This window comes from Pseudorca crassidens, chromosome 2, assembly GCF_039906515.1.
Source record: "Pseudorca crassidens isolate mPseCra1 chromosome 2, mPseCra1.hap1, whole genome shotgun sequence".
Classification (NCBI taxonomy): domain Eukaryota; kingdom Metazoa; phylum Chordata; class Mammalia; order Artiodactyla; family Delphinidae; genus Pseudorca; species Pseudorca crassidens.
Genome location: NC_090297.1, coordinates 109,413,025 through 109,432,226, shown reverse-complemented (window position 1 = coordinate 109,432,226; position 19,202 = coordinate 109,413,025). Strand labels below are relative to the sequence as shown.

General features: G+C 38.6%; 1 protein-coding gene across 1 annotated transcript in view; it reads left to right on the top strand.

The window, feature by feature from the left end:
• The first annotated feature begins 1,731 nt into the window (after positions 1–1,731).
• The window catches only part of LOC137212611 (filaggrin-like), an 83,335-nt gene continuing 65,864 nt past the window's right edge, over positions 1,732–19,202 (top strand). The window contains 6 exon segments of the mRNA XM_067716143.1: positions 1,732–1,869; positions 2,893–2,914; positions 2,917–3,021; positions 3,551–4,340; positions 4,424–4,833; positions 5,381–5,625. Coding sequence (XP_067572244.1) covers positions 1,732–1,869; positions 2,893–2,914; positions 2,917–3,021; positions 3,551–4,340; positions 4,424–4,833; positions 5,381–5,625 — 1,710 coding nt within the window.

Below are 19,202 nucleotides of genomic sequence, written 5' to 3'. Positions count from 1 at the left end.
AAAGATGTGAACTAGGCTATCCTAATGGCCCAGGTTCATTTTCAATTAAATAAGCATCTATCGTACACCTGCCAAGTATCTTACACTTTGCTACTTTTGGTGGGTACTAAAGGGATGGAACTACATTTGTCCTCTAAAACATAATCTCTGCTTTTCACAAGTGTATGACCCTGATAAAAGTGTCGTGCAACGTGTCCTCATACTGGTAGGTGGGCCGGTACCAGCCTTTCTGCAATCATCTCAGAGATGAGAATGTGAAGAGGTAGGAAAGTAAACATGCACAGAGGTGGAGTTAGGTTTGTTGAAATGAATCAGCCCATCCCACAGAGGGCAGCACCAACATGTTAGCTATATAAGGGCCACTAGCTCAATCCGTTGTCACCCTGCAAGCTGCATCAGGCTTTATCCTACTTGTTCCTTTGGTGAACCAGATGAGAGAAAATTCATCCAGCTATAGCAATGGATATTTGGTTGGTTGTTGCCCATGGTAGAAATACAGGGGTATGAGCTAAGGCAGAGTTAATATATATTTGGCCTTTCTGCCTTTCTTCTTTTTTTTTTTTTTTTTGAAGTACACGGGCCTCTCACTGTTGTGGCCTCTCCTGTTGCGGAGCACAGGCTCCGGACGCGCAGGCTCAGCAGCCATGGCTCATGGGCCCAGCCGCTCCACGGCATGTGGGATCTTCCCGGACCGGGGCACGAACCCGTGTCCCCTGCATGGGCAGGTGGACTCTCAACCACTGCACCACCAGGGAAGCCCTGCCTTCCTTCATTTTTGTTTCTTTCTTTTTTCTTCTTTTCATTTGCTTATTTGTTTTGTCAGTTTAGTTTATTCCAGGGTATTTTTAGAATAAATCTGTCTTTGTTGTGGAGAAGAATAATGTAAGTAGAAATCTGCCTTCTTCTAGGCCATTCCAATACTCTCTTCCTAATTATTTTTCATGCCATGTTTTCTGGGTTGTCTAGCTCAAATAGGGAAAAGACCAGCACTGTTGTAGAGTCCCATCCTTGGTCAGTGTCAATTTCCAGAGCTCCAAGATCTAATCATCCGCTAGTCAAACTACTGCCTACATTGCTGATTCTTTCCCCCTGATTATTGAAAGAGAACAGTGTTTGGTCAAGGCGTAGGTTAGGATACCTCCTGAGCGTTGATGAGGGCTATCTCATGCTTCTGAAGCACCAGGATAGTGTTGGCCCACTTTGCCCATTTTTAATTTGTTAAATGCCTTTACAGTCCAGTTTAGCTTCTGGTACCCAGAGGGGAGGTAGGTATTCATGTTAGAAGGTCTGTTATTTTTGACTCAAGAAAACCATTGAAACTAGCCAGAGAGACTGGGGAAATAAATCTCGGCAGTTCTAGAAGACTTGGAAGCTCCAGGCTAACACCCAGAAAACCAAAGTACACAAAGTGTAGAGATACTGTGTTAAGAATATATTCATCCAGGACATGCAGATCTGAGATCTAGTCCCAGTTCAGTCAGTAACATACCATGACTTGATCTTAGCAACATAACTCAAAGTTAACAAAATTAGTTTTCACTGTGTTAAAGTGTGTTGTATCATCCGTGACCTATCCTTACTTGTTGATGTATTTTAGGTTTAAAAGAGCCAAGATATTTGAAAAATCATGATGATTATTATTAAAATCAGAACTGTTTAGAATTTAAAAGAAAATAAAATGAATGATAGGATCCTTTCTTTTCCTTCAGGTTCACTTAAAGCTGCAAAAAGATGACCAACCTCTTGAGAAGTGTTGTCACTGTCACTGATGTTTTCTACAAATACACCAAGAAGGATGGGGAGTGTGGCACACTGAGCAAGGATGAACTAAAGGAACTCCTGGAGAAAGAGTTTTGTCCAGTTCTGAAGGTGAGGACCATGTGCCAGGACTGAAAGCTGCTAGGGTCCTGTACATTCTCTGTTATATGACTAAAGAGTAGCTAAAAAGTGCACAGTCCCCATGGCCTTTGAGCTAACTCTATGAGCAGTACTTTTTGAGGACATCCAAAAGTCTGTTGAGGCAGTGTTTACTTTTAGAAAGGTGAATGTTTTCTTCCTCACTTTCCTGTACACTCCCACAATGCAGACCTTCAGACTTTTTCATGCCCCCAGGTTTTTCCTTCTAAAATAGCAGAAAATAAATTTGTGCTAAGATATCAATTTATAAATTACCCTAGTAAACGAGGAAGAAAAGGTATAAGAGAGGGAAAACATCTCTAAGGGGAGTCAATCAAGTAGCCAAGGTGACTAAAACCTGAAAACAAAATACAAGCATTTTTTTCATCTACTTCCATCAACTATTAGCTTCAAAATTATAGATCATGGGCTTCCCTGGTGGCACAGTGGTTGAGAGTCCACCTGCCGATGCAGGGGACACGGGTTCATGCCCCGGTCCAGGAAGATCCCACATGCCGCGGAGCGGCTGGGCCCGTGAGCCATGGCCGCTGAGCCTGCACGTCCAGAGCCTGTGCTCCACAACGGGAGAGGCCACAACAGTGAGAGGCCCACGTACTGCAAAAAAAAAAAAAAAATTATAGATCGTAACATAGAATATATTAGTATGCAAGACTTAAAGTGTATGTAAAACTAAAATACACCAGGTACTGAACTTGGTTTATTCAGCTCGTTCCTGTATGCCATACCTGAGTACCTAGTCTTCTAGCTTAGGTCCTTGAACTGTATCCTGCTGAGGATCCCAATAGCTTTTATTCCTTTCTATCACCTCTTCACACCTGCTAGGTGCTGTTAGGCTGCCTTAGCCTAAAGTATTTCTTGGTTGGATTAAAATACCTAACATCAAACATTCACAATTCTATAGCTCTACCCAAATATTTTAGCTGAGAATATGGACTAGGCTGACCAGGTCTCCTTTGATGTGTTGCTTGTATACAGAACCCAGATGATCCAGACACAGTGGTGTCATCATGCATATGCTAGATCGAAATCATGACCAAAGAGTGGACTTTACTGAGTTTCTTCTGATGGTATTCAAACTGGCTATGGCTTGCAACAAGGTTCTCAGCAAAGAATAATGCAAAGCTTCAGGGTCAAAGAAGCACAGACATGGTCGCCGACACCAAGAGGAAGAAAATGAAGCACAAGAGGAAGAAGAGGATACATCCGGACAAAAATCAGTTTACAGATATTCAAGTTGCAGTGAGGGAGAGGAGCATGGTTATGGTTCTGAGAGCTCGAGGGGAACTGTGAAACATAGATGTGGGTCCAGCTCTAGGAGGCTGGGAAGGCAATGTGGTTTATCTAGCTCAGAGAGCCAAAAAGGATCTGAAAAAAGGCTCCTTGGGTCCAGCTCTGGTCACTCATAGAGTAGTGGCAAAGAAAGACATGGTTCCAGCTCTGGAGAGCTGGAGGAAAAAAGAAACAAGTCACATGTTAGCCCCTCTAGGGAATCTGGGGAGGAATATGAACCTGAATCTGGATCAAAGAGTGGGGGAAGGAAAGGTCATGGTGGTCTGTCACATGGATTAGATGATAGTGAACATGAATCAAACTTTACTTAGTCAAGGAGTGCAGGACAAAAACTTGGGTCTAGCTCTAAAAGTTCAGGAAATGGTTGAAGGGAAAGCCACGCATGTGGTTCCAGCAGTTCAGGTGGGTGTGGAAGCCTACAAAATGTTTCTAGTTCTTGTCAGGCAGGTAGATTTGGAGGGCAAGGAAACTAATCTAGCTATACCCAATCAGGTTATCAATCAGGAAATAGTGGAAAAGAAGGTCACAGATATATCTCAGGAAGTCAGTCCTCTGGATATGGTCAACATGAGCCTAGCTCCTGTAGCCAGTCTTCTAGTCAGAGAAGATATGGATCTAGAGCATGTGGTCAGCCACAGAACTGTGGAGGACAACAGGGAACAAGTTCAAGTCAGTCCTCTTGTTGTGGACAATATGAGGCTGGAGTACGTCAGTCTTCTATTTATGTTCAACATGGATCTGGTTCCCGTGGATACTCTTCAAATTCTCACCAAAAAGGGCCTGGTTCAAAGGAATTTTCTAAATGTGGTCAACATAGATCCAGCTCAGGTCAGTCTCCTGGCTTTGGACAACATGGGTTTGGACCAGGTCAGTCCTCTAGCTTTGGACAACATGGATCTGGCTCAGGTAAATCCTCTGGCTTTGGACAATACGGGTCAGGCTCAGGTCAGTCCTCTAGCTTTGGACACCATGTGTCTAGATCAGGGCAATCTGGCTATGGTCAACAAGGGTCTAGCTCAAGTCAATCATCTGGCTTTAGCCAACATGGGTCAAGTTCAAGTCGGTCTTCTGGCTTTGGACAACATGGGTCTAACCCAGGTCAATCCTCTGGCTATGACAAAAATAAATCTAGGGTAAGTAGACAAGGAAGCAATGGGCCTAGTTCAAGCAAAAAGTGTCCAATATGTAGAAAACGAACATCAAATTCCCCCCACAGTCAAACAAGAGGAAGCAGTCAGGAAAGAACTACTCAGAGTGATAATGAAAGAAACAGGGGTCACAGTATACCAGGAAGTCACACTGACGATAATGACAGCATTCATGGACATAGCCAGAAAAGGCCAGGATCAGGTCAGGAAAGGAGACCGTCCAGAAGGCAGGAAACAACACATAGCCAGTCAAATGACAGTGAAGACAAGTCAGATAACTGGGAAAGATATTCAGCATTTACCCATGGACATTCTGGAAACAACCATAGAGAATCGAGATCTAATACAAGTAGAAATAAAAATACAACCCATGGACAATCAGGAGACAGAAGTAGACACTCTGGTATAGGTCATGGAGATACAGCAATGACCCATGAACAGTCAGGATCTAGCACAAGAAGACAAGAATCTACTCATGGTGAGTCAAGGGATACCATGACACATAACGAGACTAGTCGTGAATATTCTGCATAAGAAGAATCCAGCAGAAGCGGAAGAAAAGGATTAGTCAGAGTGAGTTCAGTGACAGTGAAAGGCATTCAGGAGTCTCACACAGACACTCAGGATCCACTCATGGGCAGGTTGGATCTCAACATGGCCAGTCAGGATCCACAGTTAGAGAGAGACAGAGAACTGTTCATGGGCAAACTGGATCTCAACATGGAGAGTCAGGATCCACAGGTAAAGGGAGACTGGGAACTGCTCATGGACAGTCAGGAGACACCACACAGTCCACACAGTCCGCGTCCGATACAGTTGGAAGACAGGGATCTAGTCACAGTGTCCAGCGACAGTGAAAGGCATTCAGAAGTCTCAGAGACACTCAGGATCCGTTCATGGGCAGGCTGGACCTCAACATGGACAGTCAGGATCCACAGTTAGAGGGAGACAGGGAACCGCTCATGAACAGTCAGGAGACACCACTAGACACGGCCACTCTAGTCATAGACAATCCACACGGTCAGGATCCAGTACAGCTGGAAGACAGGGATCTAGTCACAGTGAGTCCAGTGACAGTGAAAGGCATTCAGAAGTCTCACAGAGACTCTCAGAATACACTCATGAACATTCTGGGTCTGCCCCCAAACATTCAGTCACTAATACAAGCAGAGCACATGAACATTCAGGAGATACATCTAAGCGCTCAGTATCAGATGGAGGGCAGATGTCGACTCATGAACAATCAGGATCCAGAAGTTCAGGGAAAGAGGTATCTTTCCATGGACACACAGGAGACAAATCTACACACTCACAGTCAGCTCATAGGCAGACCACATCTACCCATGGACATTTAGGATCTGGCACAATAGAGAGACATGGGTCCAGCCATACACAGTCACATGATACACATAGGCAGTCGAGGGATAGCCTAAAAACAGTCAAGTAGCAGCCATACTCAATCTGGTATGTCATTCTCAGTCACAGATTAGTGGAAGACAAAGACATGGATCAGGTCAAGGGTGGAAACATGGCAGTTATGGAAGTGCAGCATATGACTATGGGCAGTCTGGGTATGGACCTTCTGGGGCCAGCAGAACAAGGAGTCATAATTCTAGTCCTTTGAGGTCAACAGATAGAGCTGCAACCAAGCAAGTGTCTAGACATGGACAATCAGTTTCTAGTTTTGACCATACGGGATCAAAAGCAACAGAGCAAGAAGACAAGATTCAAGTCATGGACAGTCAAAGACAAGGCAGTCAGCTGATTCCCGTAATCATTCTGGATTCAGTATAACTAGAAGGCAGGGATCTAGCCATGGGCATTCAGTACCAACTCAGAAACAGTCAAGAGACATCCATGTTCAATCTGGAAGGCAGGGATCCACTCATAGCAGTCAGCCAATTGACCACTCTGTATCTGGCCATGGAAAATCCTTAGCAGCTCACAGCCATTCAGATTCTAGTTCAACTAGGAGGCAAGGATCCCATAGTGATAGTACAGGGCATTCAGAAGATTGTAGGGAAAAGATTCATGAACAATTAGGATTGAGGCATAGACAATCAGAGTTCAATACAATAGGTATACATGGATCCAGCCAGCAGCTCTTGGGAGATACATCTCATGAGTTGCTATGATCCAGCACAAATTTAGCAACACAGGGATCAAGTGATGGACAATCAGGAGATATCCAGGGTCAATCTGGATTCAGCACCAATGATAGACAAGTATATAGTCATGGTCAATCAAGTGACAGCTATGAGCAGTCAAGTGGCAGTCACTCACTTGATAGCCAAGACCCTATGGTAACTGAAGAGTATAGATATAGGTATTTATCAAGCAGTATAAACACATGGAGTGGGGAAAGGCAAAAGCAAGAGTCTGGATCGAGTCAGTCAGGGACCATGAGAAGATAGAGTCAGGATGTCGATGATAAGCAGACAAGAGACTCTGAGGCCAGAGGTTACCATGGAAGAGAGAGAACAGACTCTGGTTCCTTTTACTTAGATAGCAACACCCCACTCTGTGAATATGTCCAAGAACAAAGGTGCTATTACTTTGAATAATAATTTGAAACCAAAGGAAAACAAACTAACTCAAGATAAGAACTAACCCAAAGGAGAAATGAGACACACAACATGGGATTAAGATATTTAACATGGTCCTTTCTTTTGGTAGTGGAGGTATATGTCTGATCTTTTATTTTAACTGTAGCACTGTATTCTATTTCTTTTGTTTGGTGCAAAGCTTTTTTGTAAGGCTCCATAATCATTAAGCTCTTTGGTTAGAAAATAGTGGATGGAAGAAGTAAATTGAATTTGGGACTACATTTAGAATGATATGACAAAGTGATTGGGTGCTCTGGAATAAAGTGAGCATTTAAAAAATTTCTGAGACTTAAATTTTGGATATTCCAGATTGTTTTAATTGAGTGTTAACAAACCTAAGCAGGAAGCTAAGAGACATGGTTTAGGAGCCAAAATTTCCCTAATAACATTATAATACATTCCATGTCCTGAACAAAGAATGTTGTAGTACTTGAAGATTCAGAATATTTGCATCTTTTGTGCCACAAATGGAACTCTGTACTACTACTTTTGAACTTATTGTCATGACTGCCTGGATATAGGATCCAGAAAATTGTATTGTGTAAATATTGAAGTAAACTTTCCATCAAGGTATATTTTGTCTCCTCTTTTATCTTCACAAAAACAAACATAGTCTCCTCCCATGGGGTCAGATGCACATTTCTTTCTTCTACCTCTGGACACCTAGATGGCAGGAAAATACCTGAATACTATTAATAGGGAGTCCAAAGAAGGCAAAACTCAATCACGTCTGATCTTTTCCTCAATCTAATCACTGTCCAAAGCATTTATAGGAAGAAATGTTTTATGCTGAGGAGTTGATCTCAGATACTTTGGTTAATCATGATCATCAAAGCAATCATTATTAAACATAACCCTAAGTGATATTTCCTGAGACCACACAAGCTCTGAAAATAAGAGTTGAGTCACAGACTTTCTCTGTCAAATATATTAACGGAAATATCCCTTAGCAATGGAAGCTAATGGGAGTGGAGGCTGATGGGGTCCTGAAGTTTCCAGTCAAATAAAAACAATTAAAAATATACTCCTCCCTAGGAGGAAGAAAATATGTGAATTTATTATAAACAGAAAGAGACATAACAAGGAGTAGAAAAATATGTACAAAAGATACTAATTTCAGTAGAAAGTTTACTGCTGTAAAATCAAAAGGAAAAGTCCACAATGTGAGAACTAGTACAGACTTTAAAGATCATCCCCTTAATTTACAGATTAAAAGAAAAAAAAGCAAAGCATATTTAATCTAACCAAAAAGAGTGATAATTCCTTAAATCAGAATTTGATGCTCCATCATCTTCTCCTCCCCCAAAAAACTCAAGCTACTTTTCTTCAACCTTCTCATTTGAAATTCAAACTAAAGTACAGTTCATCAATGGGTGTTCAAGATCGCAGCCACTACTGGGGACAGAAGTTATATGAAAGACCAAAAAATAGTCTCATTCTTCTGATTAGACTTAGAACATATTCCATCTAGTTTTTAATATTTCATTTTAAGAACTATACAAACTTTAAATCATGCTATGTGATAAATAGAACACTAGTCATATTAGTTTATTAGTGAAAGAAAATAAAATTATTGTTCTACTATTAATGACACACACAAAAAATAACTGAGTATATGGTAGTTAACCCTAAGTGGTAACCAATTCATACAAATCTATCCATCATCATACTTTCATTGAATAAATGCTAATTATGAAAGAATAGTTAGAAATTTAAATATTATGCTTAATCTCATCCAGTCAATTTCTATTGTAGGTAAAGTAAATGAGACTCAAAGAGATTAACTTGCCCATATCATGCAGATAATTAGAAGTGCTGCTACGACTAGGGTATAGGTTTCTGATTCTTAAATCAAAGCTCTTTCCATTCTGCCAGGGGCTCTGCACTCATTCCATTCATTTATAACTTCCACATTCTTTAATCTCCAATTATAAAATTTAAGAGTATCAAAAACTTCACCAGTTCCCTGAATCAATGTTAATTTGCCTTTATTGTATTTGTGTGTGTATAAATACATAGGATCAAATATTTATCAGTGATTCCCATAATCCCTTGACCACACTCATTTGAGTTTAAATATAATGAAAAAATTATATTCCAGACTGCTAAAACCATCAATAATTTTGTTTTAGTCAAATTGAAGGCAACTGTCCCTTATAAATTACACCAAAAGTATTCTAAAATAGTTCAAAAAGAATTACATATTCCCCTTCTAAGATAAAAGGAAAGATAAAAGCAAGACAGCAGGTATGGTCTACAAGGAAAACAGAAAATGTACTGCACCCATATGGAACCCCTATGAACAGTTGAATTTCTTAGATGCAATTCTGCTGGGAAATTAGTCATAGGGTATGTATGACTAGAGATTTTCCCTCTACCACCACATGTGTGCCAGCATCCTATGGATAAAACATCTCTGTACCAAGGAACACTAAGTTAGGTCAAAGCTTTCTTCAAAGCATGTCTGTACTGTCAGGGAGGAGCATGTGGCACTGAGGAGAAACTCTGAATGGCCAAATTAGGAGGAACAAAGATAAAATTCTTCTTTCCCCAAACTTTCTAGATAAAGATGACCTTTGGATGTGGGAAATTGAAGGTCAGTTTGTACTGGACACACTACATACACTGGTTGTTCTGCTGGAATGTAAGTCATAGTCCTCTGTGTTATGAGAGTTTATGATAACCAGAAAAGCCCTTCCGAAATAATACTACATGTAGTTTATTTTTGTGTATGGTGTTAAAGAATGTTCTAATTTCATTCTTTTACATGTAGCTGTCCAGTATTCCCAGCACCATTTATCTCCATTATATAGTCTTGCCTCCTTTGTCATAGAGTAATGGACCATAGGTGCATTGGTTTATTTCTTGGCTTTCTATCCTGTTCCATTGATCTATATTTCTGTTTTTGTGCCAATGCCATACTGTTTTGAGGACTGTAGCTTTGTAGTATAGTCTGAAGTCAAGAAGCCTGATTCCTCCAGCTCCGTTTTTCTTTCTGAAGATTGCTTTGACTATTCAGGGTCTTTTGTGTCTCCATACAAATTAAAAAATGTTTTGTTCTAGTTCTGTGAAAAATGTCATTGGTAATTTGATAGGGACCGTATTAAATCTGTAGATTGCCTTGGGTGGTATAGTCATTTTGACAATATTGATTCTTCCAATCCAAGAACATGGATTAAAGACCTAAATGTAAGACCAGATACTATAAAATTCATAGAAGAAAACATAGCAAGAACACTCTTTGACATAAATTGCAGCAATATTTTTTGATCCCTCTCCTAGAGGAAAGGAAATAAAAACAAAAATAAACAAATGGAACCTAATTAAACTCAAAAGCTTTTGCACAGCAAAGGAAACCATAAATAAAATTAAAAGACAACCCATAGAATGGGAGAAAATATTTGCAAATGATGCAACCAACAAAGGATTAATCTCCAAAATTTACAAACAGCTCATGCAGCTCAATATCAAAAAAACAAACAATCCAATCAAAAAATGGGCAGAAGACCTATATAGACATTTCTCCAAAGAAGACATACAGATAGCCAAGAGGCACATGAAGAGATGCTCAACATCATTAAATATTAGAGAAATGCAAATCAAAACTACAATGAGATGTCACCTCACACCAGTTAGAATGGGCATGAGCAAAAAATCTACAAACAATAAATGCTGGAGAAGGTGTGGAGAAAATGCAACCATCCTACACTGATGGTGGGAATGTAATAGAGCCACCACACGATCCAGCAATCTCACTCCTGGGCATATGTCCAGAGAAAACTATGGTTTGAAAGGATACATGTACCCCAATGTTCATTGCAGTGCTGTTTACAATGGCCAAGACATGGAAGCAACCTAAATATCCATTGACAGATGAATAAAGAAGATGTGGTATATATATATATATATATATTTATATATATATATGTGTGTGTATATATATATATATATATATATATATATATATATATAATGGAATATTACTCAGCCATTTAAAAGAATGAAATAATGCCATTTGCAGCAACATGGATGGACCTAGAGATTATCATACTAAGTGAAGTAAATCAGACAGAGAAAGACAAAAACTGTATATCATTGATATGCAGAATCTAAAAAAAATGATACAAATTAACTTGTTTACAAAACAGAAACAGTCACAGACTTAGAAAACAAACTTATGGTTACCAGAGGGGGAAGAGTGGGGGGTAGGGACAGATTGGGAGTTTGGGATTGACATATACACACTACTATATTTAAAATAGATAACCAACAAAGACCTACTGTATAGCACAGGGAACTCCACTCAATATTCTGCAATAACCTAAATGGGAAAAGAATTTGAAAAAGAATAGATTTATGTATATGTATAACTGAATCACTTTGCTGTACACCTGAAACTAACACAACATTGTAAATCAACTACACTCCAATATAAAATAAAAGTTAAAAAAATAAAATAGGGCTTCCCTAGTGGCGCAGTGGTTGAGAGTCCGCCTGCCGATGCAGGGGACACGGGTTCGTGCCCCGGTCCGGGAAGATCCCACATGCCGCGGAGCAGCTGGGCCCGTGAGCCGTGGCCGCTGAGCCTGCGCGTCCGGAGCCTGTGCTCCGCAACGGGAGAGGCCACAGCAGTGAGAGGCCCGCGTACCGCAAAAAAATAAATAAATAAAAATAAAATAAAATAAAATAATACTACTTGCAATCAAAGGTGAGTATATAAGCTGTGGGGGCAATGAGCAAGAGGAAGAAGAAGAAGAGAAAAGGATGAAGATTGAGGTAATGCTGGATTCGACTGGAAATGAACCCAGCCAATAAACAGAGGGCAGCTTCCTCTCTAATAATAAACCACTTGGCACGATTAAAAGGCCACTAACCCAGACTTTTAAACCTATTTTAAGTGACATCTTACCATATTTGGGGAGTATGTTAAGTGAAAGTGAGAGAATTCTACTTATGAAGTACACAGAGGTACCAGTAGGAGAAGTTTATAAATATTCTTTTTGTATTATGAAGCCATCTAACACGAGGAAGTATAGAATTTGCAAGGCATTGTGTCCATTTTTAAAGATTATTTAAATATATTAAATTGTCTCTTATATTGCCTGTTTTTTTCATTTCTCCATGATGAACACTGATGAAGATCTTGTGACCTCCTACTGCCTACAATAAAGTAATTAGGAAAAGGATGAAATGGAGAATCACTCTCTGTTCCCAAATACTTTGATGTGTTTCTGGCTTTACCAACTTTCCCTAGGATTAAAGTTTTAAGGGTTGACTGGTTATCAGTCCTTCATTAGAACATAGTCATGAAGTGTAGGAGAAGCAGTTTCCCATAGTGAGGCTATTAGAGAAGAGGAAATATAGAGAGAATCTGAAATCTACAAATCGGTGATTTGCTGAGGGGGTTGCAGGGACACGATTTAAGGACTAAATAACTTAGATTCCAGTGTAGGCAAATTCTCCCCTTCCTCTAATGACCCAACTTAGAGTCATTACTTCAAGATTCCTCTAGTGCTGGGAGTCAAAAAATTGAGTTCCAGTCTACTTCTATTACTTCAGTTAATAAAAATCATGCAATATTTGTGCTATTTATCCCACTGCGGATAATAGAAAGAAAATTAAAATATTGAATGCCTACTTACTGTGCTTCAGATACTTTCCCTACACCTACCTTGCAAATCAAAAATGATCCATACTTTACAGGCAAAATTAGGCTTAGAGAAGTTTAAAAAAACTTACTCAAATCCACATAGCTTGTATGCAGCTAAGCAGCAAAGTCAGACCCCACTCACGCAAAAGCCCAGCTGTCTTCCACTCCCTCACACTACCCAACACAGAACCCTAACACCCAGAGAGCACACATCAAATGTTGGTTTCCCTTTCTTTCCTCTAAAAATCAGCTCACATCTCTTCTTTTAGATAGAGATAGCTAGATAGATGATAGATAGATAGATAGGTAGGTAGGTAGATATAGAGATAGATATAGAGATAGATAGATGATAGATAGATTTTTGAATTTTTTAAATGTTAAAGTCTTCGCCATACCTCACCCAGCAGTATCTTTCCCTTGTCAAGAGGGCTTTAATAAGACAAAAATTCAACCCTTCTTCTTCCTCAAATTCTCAAGATGAATTTTGTCAGCTCTGATGTTGTTTGTTGAATTGCTTGGTTGGCTGGGTGTCTTAAAACCCAATCAACCAAAACACAAACAAAATCACATCTCATTTACACTAATTTATTCCAAGGAGCATTAAAAGATGCATTAGAGAAATTATTTCCAATTGGTGCAATTTCAGGGGCTGGACAAGGATTATGTTGCTCCCAAAGCATACCACATAAGCCCTAGATTTGAATATTTGGGGGAGTTGGGGAATACCCAACACCCTTTATTTTCCAGCAACATTACTATCTAATTCCTATTGTTTTTTTTTTCTTCCAAATCCTTGCCTCACTCTTCCTAATACCTTTTCTGACAAGTTTTGTCAGACTCAGCTAGCCAAGCCTGTAAGAAGAAATGGTTGAGCTCCACCTATGTGTGACAAAATACTCACATTTCTACAGCTCTCCAACAAGCAATCTCAGAATGTGGGCTAGGCTGATGAGCAATCCCTCTCTGATTAGTTTAACTACAGAATCCAGATGATCCAGATGATGTAGGTGTTGTCAATGCAACATAAGGATCATTTGTTCACTCATTTCATTCATTGGAGGCAAGTTAGTAACTACTTAGTTGACAGATGCTATACTTGGCACTGAAGTTACAAATATCAGAAAGACATACTCCCTGTCCTTTAGGAGTTTACATAGTAATTAGGGAGACCAACATATGAGAAAGCAATAGATGAATACTGTGGCAAGTGCTATAATAGACATGATTAAGGGACTGTGTTTGCAGTGAAGTGATCAACTGATTTTAACTCTGATTAAAAGTGAAGAAACAGTATTCAAAGAAATCTTAAGAGGGGAACTTTGCAATGAGTCTCCAGAAGTGGCCAGGAGTTATCCAGGTTTACTTGGGTAGACTACCCCAGGAATATATATCTTTAAGTGTGCATAAAGTCTTAAAGTAAGAAAGACGATGGTGAGCTAAAGGAACTCGAAAATAATTCAGCACAGGTAAGACACAGGTTGTATGTGGCTGCATGGCAGGAAATGATGTCAGAACAACAGGCAGAGGTTGGATAACAATGAATCTGATAAAACTTGCTAAGAACTTTAGTCTTTAGCTATAAGCAATGAACAACCATCAAAGGGCTTTTGTAAAATCACATGATCATATGTTCATTTCAGAAAGGTTTTTTTTTTGTTTTTTTTCTTTTTTTTGCGGTACGCGGGCCTCTAACTGCTGTGGCCTCTCCCATTGTGGAGCACAGGTTCCGGACACACAGGTTCAGTGGCCATGGCTCACGGGCCCAGCCGCTCCGCGGCATGTGGGATCTTCCCGGACCGGGGCACGAACCCGTGTCTCCTGCATCGGCAGGCGGACTCTCAACCACTGCGCCACCAGGGAAGCCCTGTTTTTTTTGTTTTTTTATGGCAGAGGGGCAAGACTTGAGGTGTGAAGACCAATCCAGCAGCTACTATAATAATCTGGGTAAAAGATGACAGAGGCAACATGGGGTACATAAAAGGGGCTGGATGCAGAACATATTGCTGAGATTTGTGGTTAGATAGTATACAGTGACTGAGATGAAGGTGTCTAATATTGCTAGATTTCTGGCTTGAGTCATAGACCAACTTTGTAGGAAGGAAAAAAAATGAGACTTTGATTAGAGAGTAAACTTTGTTGATATTTTCTTTACATGGTATTGTTTGGTTCAGGCCATTGGTCATATACAGAAACCTAGAAGTTCAAAAGCGACCAACAGGTTATACATAGTCTACTGATATGTTTCATTTAGCCAGCACACCACTAGTTCACACTATTTAAAATATGAATTAGTTAACAATGTTTAGAAACTGGGAGATGACACCAAAAAAAAAAAAGTCCCTGGATTTCTGATTTCTCTTAAGCCAAATATCCAGCCTGGGTCAACATCCTCCTCTCAATAATCAGCCAGATCTGAGCAGCTGTGATCTCATTTTGGATTGGACATGCGCAAGCCTGTTCATGAACGTCTCCCCAGCACTGTAGCTAGCTTCGGGCTTTACATGGATTATTCCATTTAATAATCATATTAATTTTGAAAATTAGGCATTTTTATCATTTTATGGTTGATAAAACTTGTTAACTGCTTTTGTCTTGGTGTTTGTTTGATGAGAGAAAAGAGAAAAAGAAAGGACAGTATAAAAAAGTCTCAGTATTTACCTTTAACAGAATTTCACAGCTGAAAAGGACACTGAAGATTATCTAGGTCAATGACTATAAACCTTTTGTTGTTGTTTTTGTTGTTCCATAACCATTCAAGCATCTTTCTCCCAAATGCCCTCCCATTAAAAAAATGCACATACCTACATACACACAAATTTTTTCCTGTAATTTCAAGGACTTTGCAGACCAACTGAAGTCTGCTCATAGATATTGACAGATTAGGAACCTCATGATAATCCTTTTATTTATTATTTGTGGGAAGTGAATCCCAATGCACACAATTAGTATATATTGACTGTTTAATCAGAAAAAAAGCTGCAGACTATATGCCAGCCCAGTTCTTTTTCTACCATATTCTTTTGTCTTTTGGAAACAGAACCAAAGGAAAATGGATTCATGTCGGTATAGACTAAGGTTTAAGGAGAACTCAACATGAGAGCCCAGCTTTTTAAGTAGTCTTAATGTTTTTTCTTATTTTTTATTATTGGCATGTTACATAAACATGCAAGTTTACTAGTATAGTCAGTTAATTTACTACTATAAATAAACAAAACTCACATCAAAATTATCCTGGCCTCTATTAATCATAGGAATAAAAATGACTGCACATCATTATTAGTTCACACAGTGCATTCTTTCAACAAAGACATACCACAGTAATAGAAAGTGTTTTTAAAATTAATTTTAATTATAAAATGATACGTGAATATATTTTTCCTTTTAAAAGTAGAATATTTATAGATGAAACTACAGTCCTTTCTGATCTTCATCCCAAATTCAATCCCTCTCCTCCTTCCCCAGAGATCATCACTGGGAAGTTGAGCTTATTCCTTCCAGACAACTTAAAGCTATTTTTTACACACATAAACCAGTACACAGAGAAAATATTTTACATTTACTGTGCATTTTTATATAAAAAAAGTCATATTGCGTTTACATTTATGCATTATAAATTTTTCACTGAATAATATTTGGAGATGTTGATTTACAGAAATCTAGTTTATTCTTTTTAATTGCTATAGAATTCTATGATACAGATACACTGAATTTTATTTAGCCATCCATCTATTGGTGGGCATTTAGGTTGTTTTCAGTTTTTCAGTATTGCAAACAATGCTGCAATTAGTATCTTGCACTTGTCTCCCTGTTCACACATGTAAGTGTTTCTCTAGGGTGGAAACCTAGAATGGAATTATTGGCAGATAGGATGTGTGTAATTTTGAATTTAATAGATATTGCCAAATTATCCTCCAAAGTAACTGTATCAAATTAGCCTCCTATCAGAAGTATATGTAAGTTCCCTTTCCCCAATACTGGGCCAAAAGTTAATATTATCAGCTTTAGAGGTTTTGATAATCTTAGGGGTAAATAATAGCATCTATCATCATTTTAATTTGTATCCTCCTGAATACCAGCAGGTTAAGTGTTTTCTCTAAATTGTATTGCCTTGTTGTGTTTTCTTTTATTTTTCTTTGCTTTTTTGTCATTTCCATCAATTCTTGGGTATAAATAAGGGAAGTCATCCAAAACATAGGGAAGTCCTGAACAGTTACTATTCATTGAGCTTGAACATAGATAGATTTTTTTAAAACTTTTTTAATGTTTGACCCCCTTCACCCATTTCTCTCACTCTCCTCCCCACTGCCTCCACCTCTGGGAACCACAAATCTGCTCTCTGAATCTGTGAGCTTGTTTTTTGGGGTGTGTGTGTGTTGTTGTCTCTTATTACAGTCTTTGCTTTAGTCTATTTTGTCTGACATAAGTATAGCTACTTCAGCTTTCTTTTCATTTCCATTTGTATGTAATACCTTTTTCCTTCCCTACACTTTCAGTCTGTGTGTTTCCTTACATCTAAAGTGAGTCTCTTGGGGCTTCCCTGGTGATCCAGTGGTTAAGACTCTGAGCTTCCATTGCAGGGGGCACGGGTTCGATCCCCAGTAAGGAAACTAAGATCTCACATGCTGTGTGGCATAACTAATAATAAATAAATAAGTAAATAAATAAAACTTAAAAATGAAAGTGAGTCTCTTGTAGGCAGCATATAGCTGGGTCCTGTTTCTATCCATTAAGCCACTCTATGTCTTTTAATTGGAAAAATTGGTGCGTTTACATTTAGAGTAATTATTGTTAAGTATGTACTTACTTCCATTTTGTTAATTGTTTTCTGGATGTTTTTGTACATCTTCTCTGTTCCTTTCTTCTTCTCTTGCTCTCTTCCTCTGTGGTTTGATGATTTTCTTTAGTGATATGCTTATATTTCTTTCTCTTTATCTTTTATATATTTACTATAGGTTTTTGCTTTGTGGTTACCATGAGGCTTACATACAACAATGTGTATCTTTAACAGCCCTTTTTAATTTTATAACAACTTAAGTTTCATCCCATTTTAAAGCTCAACAGTTTTAATCTCCCTGCCCCTATATTTTATGTTTCTGATGTCACATTTTACATCTTTAAAGGGGAAGAAATCTTATTTGAAGAAATAATGGCTGAAAATTTTCCTAACCTGGGGAAGAAAACAGACATCCAGATCCAGGAATCCCAGAGAGTCACATTAAAAGGAATCCAAAAAGACCCACACCAAAATACATTATAGTTAAAATATCAAAAGTTAAAGATGAGGAGAGAATCATAACAGCATCAAGAGAAAAACAACTTGTTATGTACAAGGGAACTCCCATAAGACTATTAGCAGGTTTTTTTTTCAGCTGAAACTTTGCAAGCCAGAAGGGAGTGGCATTATATTTTCAAAGTGCTGAAAGAAAAAACTTCCAACAAAGAATACTCTACTCTACAAACTTATCATTCACAACTACGTAAGAGACAAAGATTTTTCCAGGCAAGTAAACATTGAAAGAGTTCATTACCACTAAACTGCCTTACAAAAAAAATGTTAAAGAGATTTCTTTAAGTTGAAAAGAACAGTGCTAATTACTAATAATAAAACATAAAAAAGGATAAATCTCACTGGAAAGGTAAATATATAGTAAAGGTGGTTGATTAACCATCTATAAAGCTAGTATAAAGGTTAAAATACAAAAGTAGTGAAAATAACTATGATTACAATATTAGCTAAGGGATACACAAGGTGAAAAGACGTGTAAAGAGTTTTCTTTTCTATGAAATACTTATTTTAATCCTTGATCCTTTTACTATTAGGTTATCTTATCTAGGTTATCTCAATGTAATTTGAATACCAACACATTACTTGTTAAATATGTTGCTGGTATTTTCTTCCAATTCAAAGCTTTCTTTTAACTTAGAGTGTCTTTTGTCAAATACAAATTTGGAACTTTTATGTAACCAAATGTATCTACCTTTTTCTTTTCTTTTTTTTTTTTTTTTTTTTTTTTGCGGTACGCGGGCCTCTCACTGTTGTGGCCTCTCCCGTTGTGGAGCACAGGCTCCGGACGTGCAGGCTCAGCGGACATGGCTCACGGTCCTAGCCGGTGAGCACGAACCCGTGTCCCCTGCATCGGCAGGCAGACTCTCAACCACTGCACCACCAGGGAAGCCCTACCCTTTTCTTTATGAATTCAGCTTTGGGGGACATATTCAAGAAAACCTTCTCTCCTAGAAACAAAAGATATTTTTCATTCCTTTACATCTTCAAATAATTTAAGAGTTTTATTTTCTTAGTTTTGTTTTGGTTGTGGTTGTGGTTTAGGTCCTTTATCCATCTGGAATTTATTTTTGTATGGGGCATGATCTGATTTTCTATAGAGGTATCTATTTGGTTTTAACATACCAGGAGAAAATTACATCCTGCCATTTTCAATAATGTCCTCTCCCCATGTATTTGAAATGCTACCTCTAACACACTATTCCAAAATCCCTATAGGTAGGTCTGTTTCTGGCTTTCTCCTCTACCCCATTGTTTATTTGCCCTTCCACACCATTCTTTAACAATTAAAACTTTAAAATGTCTAG